Here is a 12,961-nt window from a genome sequence, read left to right as displayed (position 1 = left end):
AGTAAGTAGATGGAGCTATTCCCATAGGGTGTGGGCCCAAGAGTTCTCAGGTGTTGGCAGGCATTGAGTCTGGGGAGAAGAGGCCAGAGCCTGAGCCTCAGTGGGTGGGGTGAGTCTGACAGCTGAGGCCGTGCCAGGAGGCCTGTGTACATGTCTGTTGCGGCCCCTCTGTGACAGCAGGAGCAGGACTGGCAGAGGCTTGAAGGGAAATGCTGGGTGGGATGCAGACCAGGGCTTCTCAGTTTTTGCGGGGTTTGGCTTTGCCGTGTGTGTGGGGAGGATAACTGGCACTAGTGGCCGCGAAGAAAGCCATGAGGCTGCAGGGAATCGATCAATAGCAGTATCTGTACTGGGGATGTAAGGAGTTGGCGCTTCCCACAACAGGCTTTATTTCTTTTGCTAACAGCTTCTTACTTAAGTTACCGACCATCAAAGTTAATGAAAAATCAAAAAGGAAATTTATTTCATTTAATGTTGTAGAGGCAGAGGACAGCACCCAAAGCAGGAGAGGTCTTCCCACCCTGGCTGTAACAGCGTGACTTCTGGGCCGGACCATAGGCCGACGTGGATGAGCGGAGCAGAGCTGTTGACCAGGGCAACTGGCAAAAGGATTGCAGTGGGTGTGGGGTTAGGGAGTGTGAGATTATCAAGCTCAGGTGACCACAGGGATGGGGCTTCCCCAACACAGTACAAGCATATCGCAGAGTGAGGTTATTTATATACTTCTGCAATTTTTTTATTGAGGTCCTGCTGTAGGTGCTGGGGATAATATGAAATGTCTGAATGGCTTATCCTAGACCTGTGAGCTGACATCCCAGAACTAACAAGCGAGCTCCACCCTTGGGGTGGGAAGAGCCTAAGAGCTCTTAGAAGGGAAGCTTGTCCTTCTCTTTTGCCCTTGCCTCCTGGATGTTTCCTTTGCAGCTGAACAGGCTGACAGGAGGCACTGATGGAGCCCTGCTCAGAAGACCCTCATCTCCGCAGGGCCCCCTGGCTCCTGGGGTTCACCAGCCTCCTCCTCAGTGAGTGATCTGGGCTCCTGGGAGGGGGAAGCCACAGTGCGCGGTATCCTCCTCTGTCTGTTGTCTTAGGCTGTGTTGAGGCTGGGAACCCTGAGCTGGGGCAGCCTTGGCTATAGTAAGAAATCCATTTCCAGGGAGGTGAGAACACTGCTGCTGCAAGAACAGGGAAGCCAGGAGCTGCCAGGAGCTGCCAGGAGCTGCCTGCCTGGAGCCACCTGGGGAAAGGGATGGAGACAGGAAAGCCGGCTCCTGGGGACCGAGGGGGTGGGAGCAAAGCTCCCCTGATCTGATACGGGGGACCTGAAGACCTGTGCAGCTGTCCTGTAGAGGTGGGGCCGACTAGAACCCTGGGTCTGAGCTGGAGGAAGCAACTCTAGTCTGGTTTTCTTGGGCAGGATACAGGACATTGAATACAATGAAATTCTAATTTTGTAAAAGGAAGAGCAGCCTCCAAAATTTAAGGGTGTCTGCATACCCACGTGTTGTAAAAGTATGGAGAAACCATGGAAGGAACAGTAGACTGTTAACGTGGGGCTCCAGGACAGAGTGACCTCGGGGAGGAGAGAAGGGAAGAGATGTAGAGACAATAGGAGGGTAAGCAAAAAGGGGACTCATAGACTATCCTAATAAAGGCCCTAAATCACATTTATGACCTCACTGAGGTTATATGTTTATAATGAAATTAAATAAAAACTAATGAGGACATGATAAGAGCTAGTGAATTACAAATTCTGGGGAAAACTTGGAAAGCTTTTATTGTTTTAATTCTTTGTTTTACTCTCCCAGCCCCTGTATGAACCTGTAGGAATTGTATGAAATTTAATGAATGAAAGGGCATCTGTAAACAGATATCTTGAAATAACAATGAGCTTTGATTGACATTACATACCTTTTAATTAGTTAACTTTGGGTCAACAGTAAAATGTAGGCTTTCTCTTCTCTTTAATTTGATTTAACTCAAGAAACATGTTAGAGTTTTCTCTGTGGGTCCTGGGGATGGAAGATTACATAAGAAAAACAGACAGGCAGACAGAGAGACACACACATACATACACACACGGAAAAGGAGAGAGAGAGAGAGAAAGAAAGAGACTTCTTTCTTTCTTTCTCTTCTTGTGTAGGCAGTAATCCCTTCATGAGGGTCCAAAATTTGGATGGCTTAAAAGAAAGGAAATGTATTGTTTCAGCTCTGGAGCCCAGGAGTCCAAAATCAAGGTATATTACTCAGCTTGGGCTGCCAAAACAAGAAACCATAGGCAGAGTGGCTTAAACAACAGAACTTTGCTTTCCTTTAGGCCTGGAAGATAGAGTCCAAAGCCCAGTTTGGGCCAATTCTGTTGCCGGTGAGAGATGCAGAGAGCACTGTGTCCTGGGGACCCACTGGGCTGTGGCATTCATGTCCTGACTTGCTTAGAGGGACCTGGTAGCACAGTCTCGTCCAGCTCCCCTCAGTCGGCCTTCTGCAGGGCGTGCCCTAGAGTCTGTCCTGCACCCCACGCCGTGTGCTCTGCAAGACAGTGAGGTGGCTGCAGCAGGCCTGCCCCTGCCCTGGGGTGTCACTGGGGAGCGAGGTGTGGAAGGAGGGGACAGAGAAGGAGCTGTGAAGAGCTGGGCAGGTGGAGGATCAGTGAAGACCTGTTACTCCTCTGGACCTGCTGCCCGCTCTGATGTAGGTCCTGAAGGCTTTTGGCTTTGGGCTGAAGGGTTGATAAGCTCAGTGTAAGAGCCACAGTCTGGTGAGGCGAGCTGAAGGGACTGGGGTGAAGGCCTGACCCAGAGGGGATGCCTGATGAAGTGAATTAGTTATTAAGTTAATAAAAAGGTATGAGAAATACTTGCACATGTGAATACTGGCCTGAGCTAGTCCTCTGCTTCCAGTGAGAGCCAGGAATGGGCAGGAGGACAGCAGAAGGGAGGCGGGCTCGATATGGGGAGAATTTACTGATTTGGACAAAGGACTGGGACCCTGGGAGGCAGAGACCAACCCAGGTGGATCCTGACCTGATGGAAGAAGAAGATTGTCTTCCCTTCCTGATAAGTCACTGTGTTCTGTGGCGCTTTCCCTTGTCTTGTTCTGCCCTACCCTGGTCCCCAGAAAGGTCAGAGGGTATCAGGTCTCCCTGCGGCCTGTGTCTGAAGGGGCAGGACAGGTTCAAGAGGAGGCAGCCCTGAGGGTTGTACCCATGTTCACGGCTCTGCATGAGAGTGACTGAGGACCGCCCACTGTGGCCTCTCAGGGGACTAGATGGGGAAGAGCTGTCTTGGTGGCAGGGACAGCAGAGCTCACTACAAGATCGCATGCTCCCCACATATTCTAGTCCCTGGCAGCTAGCTAAGGCCTTGTGATCATGCTGGCCACAAAGCATGAGCAGAGATCACGCTACTTCTGGGTGGATGTGGTGAAACCCCATGCATGATTCTCTTGTCTTCCTTCCCCGCTGTGGGGCTGGGGACCTGTGAAGATGCTGTGGGTTCCATGGGTGCAGCTACCAGGTGGTGGAGCCTCCACCGTGTGTGACAGGACCCCCTCCTCACTCTCTCATGGGACTTGTGGTGGGGGATGAAACTCCCTTGTTCTAAGACCCTGAGGTATTGCTACTCTTTGTTACACAGCAGAGTCTAGCCTGTCCTGATTACTACACTGCCTAGAAGGAGCAGGGAAGGGAGCAGCTTTCATATTTAATTCAGTGTCTTTTGCTGTGTAACCTATCACCCCAAAACTTAGTGCCTTAAATACTACCAGGAGTAGGCTCACACTTTCTGTGGGTCAGGGCCCAGGGGTGCTTCAGCTGGGTCCTCTGGCTCAGGGTCTCTCAGACTGAAATCAAGATCTTGGCTGGGACTACAGTCAGCTCCAGGCTCAACTGGGCAAGATCTGCTTCTAAGCTCCCTCGTGTGATTGCTGATGGGAGGCAGTTCCTGTGGCTGTTGGACTGAGGGCTCCAGTTCTTCCCTGGATGCTGGCCGGAGGCTGCCCTTGGTTCCTCCTCACATGGGCCTCTTCATAGAGAAGGTGACAACGTGGCATCTGGATTCCTCAGAGTGAGCAAGAGAGAGTGAAGGGGAGAGAGAGAGAGTGGCAGCAAAGGGGAAGTCAGAGTCTTGTATAACCCAGTGTCACTGAGTGACATCCATCACGTTTGCTGTGTTCCCTTCCTAGAGCAAGTCACTAGGTGCAGCCCACACTCCAGGGAGGGGGTCACAGAAGGATGTGGACACGAGGCGGGGGTATCTTTGGGAGACAAGTAAGAAGTTCCTTCTACAATTATGCATTTAGTGCTGACAGAAAGTCCGCTAGGTAACCACGAGTAACCTATTCCAGATTACACTTTACTAGAACTACCAGGACTTAATTCCAGAACTTTTTCAAATGTATTATACTCGGCTGCCTCTGGAGAATCTAGGGAGTTACTAAGGAATTTCATTCTAAATGTGGATTCTGTAGTTCTCCTTCATTTTTGATGCGAAAACACTCACATTTCCTGTTCCCAATGCCCTAGGTGTCTGCAGCACTGGGGCCAAGAGTCCTGGAGCCCACGTTCCTCTGCAGAAGATCCGAGGAGCTTCTGTGTTGTTTCATGTGACAAAGGAGCCAGGAGCTGAGCTGGAGGAGGTCTCGTGGGGCTTTGGCCCTGAGTCAAACTACAGAGTCCTGCTGAAAGTCCGTCCTGGGACAGATGCTCCAACCTGGATCATCCTCCAGGACAAGTACCAGCAGAGGGTCCACGTGCCCAACATGACGTCCCTGAGGATTGAGAACCTGACATCTGAGGACAGTGGGCAGTACCGGGCTCGCATCAGCTTTGTTGGAGGAATAGAACGTACCCAGGTTTTCCCCCTCATTATCTATGTGACCCCCCTCACCCCATCCCATAGCTCACTTCCTTCTTTTGTCACATAGGCCTCATCTTGCAGGATTCCTTACTGACAGCAGCCTTCAGACTTTATTTTACTGTTTGAAATTAGGGTCAGTGGGTTCACAAAAAATGGAGAGCAGAACTAAGATTCAAACCAGGGATAAAAATCACTTCAGTGTTTTGGGAGAGGAGAACGCAGATTTGGGGCAAGTGGTATTTGCCAGAATGATTGTTGTTCTTTATAGGTCTAAGTTTATGTAATTTGTGTATTAGTTTTCCACTGCTGCTATAACAAATTACTATAAACTTAGTGGCTTAAAACAGAAAATTATTATTTTATCTTTCTGGAGTTCAGAAGTCATACACGGATCTCACTGAGCTAAAGTCAAAGTGTTGGCAAGGCTGTGTTCCTTCCTGGATTTTCCAGGGGAGAAAACGTTTTCTTTCTCCTTGTACCTTCTAGTGGCTGCCTGCATTCCTTGGCTCGTGGTCACTGCTCTCCATCTTCAAAGCCAGCAATGGTAGGACAGATCCTTCTCACATTGAATCCCTCTGATCTCCTTCTCTTCTTCCTTCTTCCATTTTTAAGGATCCTTTTGATTACATTGGTCCCTTCCAGATGATCTGGAATAATCTCCCTATTTGATGGTCAGCTAATTAATATTCTTAATGCCATCTGTGACCTTAATTCCCCTTTACCATGTAACCTAACACATTCACAGTTTCTGAGGATCAGTATCTGGACATCTCTGGAAGAGAGTACAATTCACTTACCACAATTCGGAAATCCATGGTAGATGGTCTCTCCCGTCCTCTCTTCTCTTACTCAGCACCAGCCAGAGACAACCTCACTGACAAAGGCTCTTCAAATCTAGCTCCAAAATCTTCAAAAGATAAGCGAGAAAATTTACACTGCAATACTTCTTCACAACCTCATTTAGTCAACTCTTTGTTTCCCGAAAGTTCCTTTTGCACAGGGAACTACCTGCTGTGAGAGTGACTTTGACAGCTTTAGATCCCCATGTGATTTCTAAGACTGATTTGTCAATCTCTCGCTTCCCTTCCAGCGTGGACCTCAAGTTTAGTGGCCTGTTCTAACCACACTTGCAGTTGTCATTCCCATTCCCATTCCCATTGCATCTCTCAGAAATGTCTCTACTTTCAGCATCCTAATGCAGGGCAAATGTCAGTCTTCCACAAGGGCTGTGAGATCCCAGGCATCATCTGAGCAGGAGAAGCAGGGAAATGGCGCTGGACCAGGACTGAGCTCTTCATTCTCAGACTGCTCTTTCTAGGAAACATCCCAACTTCTTCTACATAATGTGTCCTGGAATGTGGGGTCCTGAAAGGTGGGGTCCTGGAAGGTGAGGTCCAGCATGTAGTTTTTTTTAATGGGAGAATTTTAAGACTTGCTTAGTCTAATGAGATCACATAGGGCTTAAGTCAGTGGCTCCCTTCCTTACTGTCATTGTTATAAATTTGGGTTTTGGGAAAATTGTGCTTCTTCTGGAAAATGCATTCACCATCCTGAGAGGGAGGATGCCAGAGCCTCAGTGAGGTAATGGATGAGAAAACATGAACTGTAATGTTCTCCACTTGTGTGAGATTCCATTTTTTTCTCCTTCCTGCCCCCAGAGCCTGTGCCCCTTCCTCACATCCTGGTCAAGTCACAGTCCATCACATCAGTCTGGTGCAATGTCACCCTGGCGTGCCACCCAGGGGACAAAGAGGACCTGAATGTGACCTGGGAGAGCAAGGGCCTCCCCAGGGAGCTGGAACACAGAGTGACACCAGGACCAGCCCCCAACTCCTGGACCCTGCTTGTGAGCCTGCCCCTGAGCCAGCCCTACACCAAACTCATGTGTGTGGTCAGCAACCAGGTGGACCAGAAAACTGCCACGTTAGACCTTGGGGAAGTCTGTGCCCATGGTGAGTGCAACCTGCCAGAGAGAAGGGGCTCTGTCCAAGCTCAGGTTCACGGGGCTCAGAGTTCTGGACTTCCCCCCCCCCATCTTATTAGCACCACCTTCCAACTGGTCACTGCGTACAGGAGCCTGGGGGGCACAACCAATTTGTTTCTGCTTTTAAGTGTCTCTGACATCTGTGCTCTCCCTTCCACCCTTTGCCCCTGCTGGTCCAGGCATCAGCCTTTCAGTACCTCTCCCCACAGTTATCCATCATTCATTATGTGTCTAGAGTGGTCTTTAGGAAAAGCGAATGGGACGGTGTCAATGTCTGTGTGATCTGAGGGCTTTGACCTCCAGTGACTCCCTGTGAGATTCAGGGCTCAGAAGCTCCTCTGCCCATGTTTCTTACTTCATACGCTTCACGCTGAATTGTTTGCCTGGAGTCCTTGAATGTGTCCTGCTATTGCAAGCTTTAGAACCTCTAGACATGCTATTTTCTCTACCATCAGCCCTCCCAAGTCAAGAGTCCTCACTTCCTTACTTTGTCCTGTTGAAGGATTTCCCTCGTTAAGGCCAGCATCACGTGTCTGTGACCAGCACAGTCACACAGGGCCCCGTGCTTGGTTATGGTTCTGTTTTTAATAAAGTTTGAACAAAGGATGCTTCAGTCTCATTTTGTTCAGGGCCCTGCAGGTGCTATAAACTTCCAGCTCATGAGTTACTGTTTTATAAGGAGTGGTCCATGGACACCACACACTGAGCAGCAATACTCTGTGTATAGATCTGTCTCCTCCATAGCCTGGATCACCTTGAGAGCAGGGGCCATGTTTTGTCTTGCCTGAATCTGTGGCCCAAGCAGAGCTTCTGGCAAAGTTTGCTCACAGTCAGCTGTTTCACTGAATGAATGAATGAATGAATAACCTGGTACCCTGTGTGCAGCCTCGCCCCTCTAACCCATCCTCCACTAGGAAGATCTGCTGGGAGGATCTGATGTGTCAGCATCACATAAAGCCCCTGGTTACCCGCCACTGGGCCCCATCCTGGGGTCTCAGATAACGTTCAGCACTCAGCATGACCCACAAGACCCTCTGGAAAGAGCCTCTTCCTCCCTCTGATCCTCCTCATCCCAGCTCCTCCCTGACCTCTCCCCTTTCCCTACCACGGTAGGGTGTTGGCGACTCCCAGGGCCAACACAGCCATTCTCTGAATGTGGTGCTCCTCCTTCCAGGAATGCTGTGTCCACCCTGAATATCTGTGAAACTCCTACTCCTCCCTTGAGACTCAGTTTACGTATCACCTCCTCTGGGAGGCCCTCCCTGAAGATGTGTATGTAAGTTGTAAGCCTCTATTGCACTGCAATGCCCCTGACTAGCAGACTTTGATATTTTCTCAGTCATCCTTCTGGGTGACCACGTCTTGTTCATCTCAGTATCCCTAACATCAAGCAGGAGCTCAGGACGCGGTTGAATGAATAAACCTTCCCTGCTCCTCCCTCTTCAGCTTCTGAACCAGGACCCTTCAGACTCCTCCCCCTGCTCTCCCTCTCTGTCCCCTTGGCAGGTGTATCTCAAGTTCTACCTTTCCTTTACCTTTCTTCATTCTCTCTGAGTGAGGGAAACAGATTCACAATGGACAGGCCATTGCTGGCCCCCTTCAAGGCATCCTATGGGCCGTCGTGATTATGCTGTTCTTCCTAGGAATTGGACTCTATGTTTGGAAGACATGTAAGAAGAAAAAGAACATGGAGACTGAACAAGGCAGGTTGCATTTCTCCTTCCTGACCCAGATAACCCCTCTCTTCCACTGGAACCTAGGCTCTCTTTCCCCTTCATTTTGCTGCTCAGGAGTTTCCCCTGCAGAGGGGATGGCGGGCGTGAACATGGCATTGGGTTCAGAGTAGTTGAAGAGGGTACAGATTTCTGAGGCTGAGATTCAAGCTCCACTCTGTGTATAACTCAGCAGCAGGATGGCAGGAAGGACCATGATGTTGGCATCGACTGTGCAGAACCTGAGCCAGCAAGAGTCTCGAGAAGGCACGTACAAGGTGAGAGGTGGGAGCTGTGCCCAGCTTGATCTGTCCCATGTCCCTCCATTCCTACACCTGTGCTTGTCAAACCCAGTCACTGCTGATTCTGGCCCCACTGCCCCTTTAACTGTTTCTGGACAATCAATCGTGTTAACAAGAAAATTTACATGTGTTGTGTAGTGTGGCGCTGGGTGCTTTAGGAAGTCCATAAACAGCGCTTGTCAGCAGCAGTGGATCCATGTGGGTCCCTCTGGGTCTACTCTATCCTTCAGCTGCTTTAGGAATCTTCTGTCTTGCATTCCCAGGACATCAGTGAACATCTGAAGGAAGAGTGGCCTCTCAACACTGTCTAGTCTGGGGTCCACAACACAGGCCAGGGCCTGAAGATAAATTGAAGGAAGCAGGGGAACCTGGCAATCTTGAGACATCTCCACTCTTATCCTGACATTCTTCAGACATCTGTTTCTTCCAGTTCTGTCCCTGGTCTCTTTTACTCAGACCTATGTGACCTCAGCTCAACAACGGGTGGAGCTGGACTTTCAGAGCCTATATGGACCAGGTTTTGTCCTTTACAAATATTATCTCTTCTAATTCTTACAAGGACCCTCTAGGGTGGGTATGTTCTGACTTTTACAGGACAGTAACTATTGTCCCCAAACTAGTTGGTGGCAGGTCAAAGCCTTAAATCCAATACTGGATGGTTCTAGCTTTCAGATCTTACCCTTTCTCTACACTGGTCACTGAAGACCTGGGAATCCTGGAGTATTCGGATGGGAAGATCCTTCACTTGTTCCTCTACCAACGACCTAGCCTAAGACTCAGGTAGCCCAGTTTGGGCTGAGTTCATTGTTGTTGGATCAGCGGTGGTTGAAAGAGGAATTACCCCATAAGTGGACCATGGGGACTTGGCTTGTGGGAGACATGAAATAAGGGATCGTGCCCTCAGCGCTGAAGAAGCATTCTGAGAGGACATGCTTGTCACTTTTGGGTCTCGTAGGATTTCCTTCTTCTGTTTACAAGATTTGTCGTGGGTTTCAGTATTTCAATCTTCAAATGAGCTCCCCTTGCATTATTATTCAAAAGTCAACTCAATAGGCTTTGCATAAGTTTTTCATTTAGGACCCTCAACAGTTCTGTGAGGCAGAAATCCCCATTGTACAGATGGAAAAATAAAATCTACAGATGTTAAATAAAACACTTACGTTCTCCCAAGTTAAAGTGATGTACCTGATTTGGGTTCATGGAGGATCATAATTTCACTCATTTTGACTTCTTTTTCTTCATCATCCCAAACTCCCAACCAGTTACTTCCTTCCCTCGGGTAGTGCTTCATAAAGCTGCTTGTAGTCCATCATCCTCTCATTCTTTCATTTCTATCTTTCACCTGCAGCTGCACTGATTTTCTCTTACCACCATCAATGTAAAGGATGCCTTCACTTAACTGTTGTTATTTCTTGACCATAGCCATCCCAGTGTGTGTGAAGTGGTATCTCATTGTGATTTTGAACTGCATTTCCCTAATGAAAAGTTGAACATCTTTTCATGTATATATCAAGCATTTGCATACCTTTTTTGAATTAATCTCTTTCTCTGATTTTGCTCCCCCTTGTCCCTGCCACCATACCAATGGAACTACTTTAGTTCAGGTCACCAGGAAACTCCATGTCATTAAATCCAATGGCCATTTTTAGTCATCCTTTTCCTCGAATCTCAGCAGCAATGGACCTGTCCTTGCTTGAGTCACTGCATCAATTTGCATTCACTATACAAATCAAAACTGCAATGAGGTATCACTTCACATCAGTCAGAATGGCCCTCACTCAAAAGTCCACAAATGATAAATGCTGGAGAAGGTGTGGAGAAAACGGGAACCCTCCTACACTGTTGGTGGGAATGTAGTTTGCTGCAGTCCATTATGGAAAACAGTATGGAGATTCCTCAAAAGACTAAAAATAGACTTAGCATATGAGCCAGCAATCCCACTCCTGGGAATATATCCAGGGGGGAATTCCAATTCAAAAAGATACATGCACCCCAAGTGTTCATAGCAGCATTATATACAATAGCCAAGACATGGAAATAGCCCAAATGTCCATTGACAGATGACTGGATAAAGAAGTTGTGGTCTATTTATACAATGGAATGCTACTCAGCCATAAAAAGATAATAAAATAATGCCATTTGCAGCAATATGGATGGACCTAGAGATCATCATTCTTAATGAAGTAAGCCAGAAAGAGAAAGAAAAATACCATGTGATATCAGTCTTATGTGGAACCTAAAAAAAGAAAGAAAAAAAGGACACTAGGAACTCATCTACAAAACAGAATCAGACTCACAGACATAGTAAACAATCTTACGGTTACCAGGGAAAGGAGATGGGAAGGGATAAATTTGGGAGTTCGAGCTTTGCAAATGTTAGCCACTATATATAAAAATATATTTTAAAAAGTTTCTTCTGTAGAGCACAGGGACCTATATTCAATATCTTGTAATAACCCTTAAGAAAAAAAGAGTAGGAAAATGAATACATGTATGTATATGCATGACTGGGACATTGTGCTGTACACCAGAAATTGACACACTGTAACTGACTAATAATTCAATTAAAAAACATTTTGCATTCACCACTTATAATTCTTTCCCTCCAACTCAGTAGTAGCTCCCTAGTTGCCTTGACTAGTTTCTTTCTTATCTTTTCAATCTCTAAATTCTGGACTATCCCAGGGTTCAGACTCCAGTCATCATTTTTTTTTTTTAAGTGTTATAGCCATGCACTAACCCTCAAACCTCTGGTTATATGAACTTACATGGCAAAAAGTCTTAAAGATATAATCAAGGTTGAGGTCCTTAAATTGGGAGATTCACCCCAAATTATCTGGGTGCACCCATTTTCATCATGGGAGTCCACAAAAGTGGAAGAGGAAGAGGGATAAAAGTGAGTCAGAAAGATACGAGGTGACATTTTGACACACTGCTGCTGTCTTTGAAGATGGAGTATCGGGGGCCCCAAGTCAAGGACATGTGGTTGTCTCTAGAAGTAAGGAAAGGCCCTCCATTTACAACAGGCAGAAAATGGGGACTTCAGTCTTAAAACTGCCAAGAAATGAACTCAGGCAATAACCAGAATGAGCAAGAAATGGATTCTCCCTTAGACACTCTGGAAAGGACCATAGCCTGATGTCCACTCCGGCACCTCCCTCCAGTCTTACCTCAAAAGCGTCCTCTTTGATGAAGCCCGTCCTGACCGTCTTATGTAAATTAAAACTACTCACCCAGTTCTCATCCTCCCTACTCTGTTCTTTTTCCAGAGCCCTTATCACCTCTTAACACACTAAGTCATCTCCTTATTTATTATGACTGCCTTGTAGTGTCTTCTCCTTCTAATACAATGACAGGGGCAGAGGGTTTGTTGGATTCATTCATGGCTGTGTCCTGAGCAGCCGGAGTGGTGACTGGCACACAGCAGGGGCTCATTCATATTTGTGGGAGGAACGAGTGTCCTCTTGAAGAGGGTCTGGGCTGGGGGCAGACAGGTCTACCTTAAATCACTCATGTGCAGTGCTAAGATGTGGTTGTGCTGCTGATAACACAGTGGGGTTTCACTGGAAGGACCGCACAGCTGATGAGTCACTATAGGTGGGGAGAGGGAGTGGAAGGTGAGGGCTTGTAGGGAGAACAGAACGTAGCTTGGTTCCTGCACTCACTGCATCGTAACTTGCCACCATTTACTGACACCAGAAATTCTCAGTGTGCTGCCGGGACCAGCAGTTCTGAGAGATACTCCTCCAGAAGAGGGTGGGGCAAAGGTCAGATAAGTTTGGGAAATGTACAGCCTGATCCCTTTTGAGATATTCATAGTCTACCTCACTGGGAACATTTGATTAAATTCTTTAATCTATTATTTCACAACATATGTGACCATGGGATTCCAAGTTCCTTCTTTCTTTTTCCAAGCAAAAGCCCTCCTGAGCTTCTGTTAAATTAGTGTCTGAATCATCACATACTTCGGAAAATGCCGACGGATAAGATAAAGCTTAACTCTGAGCACGGCATCCAAGGCCCTCGTGGTCTCATCCAGTCTCTCCGGACTAGTCTCAAACATGCCCGACGTTTCTTCCTATTCCACGCAGTTCTCTGCCTGCTCAC

At 47.6% G+C, this 12,961-nt stretch overlaps 1 protein-coding gene across 1 annotated transcript in view; it reads left to right on the top strand.

The window, feature by feature from the left end:
* The first annotated feature begins 915 nt into the window (after window positions 1–915).
* LOC102517661 (SLAM family member 5-like) overlaps window positions 916–12,961 on the top strand; it is a 48,787-nt gene continuing 36,741 nt past the window's right edge. Inside the window, exons 1-2 of the mRNA XM_032463976.1 lie at window positions 916–1,022; window positions 4,523–4,851. Coding sequence (XP_032319867.1) covers window positions 950–1,022; window positions 4,523–4,851 — 402 coding nt within the window. The 5' untranslated portion in view covers window positions 916–949. The remainder of the gene's footprint in view (window positions 1,023–4,522; window positions 4,852–12,961) is intronic.

Source organism: Camelus ferus, chromosome 21 (assembly GCF_009834535.1).
Source record: "Camelus ferus isolate YT-003-E chromosome 21, BCGSAC_Cfer_1.0, whole genome shotgun sequence".
Lineage (NCBI taxonomy): Eukaryota > Metazoa > Chordata > Mammalia > Artiodactyla > Camelidae > Camelus > Camelus ferus.
The sequence above is the reverse complement of the archived record's forward strand: the minus strand, read 5'-3'. Positions and strand labels throughout refer to the sequence as shown.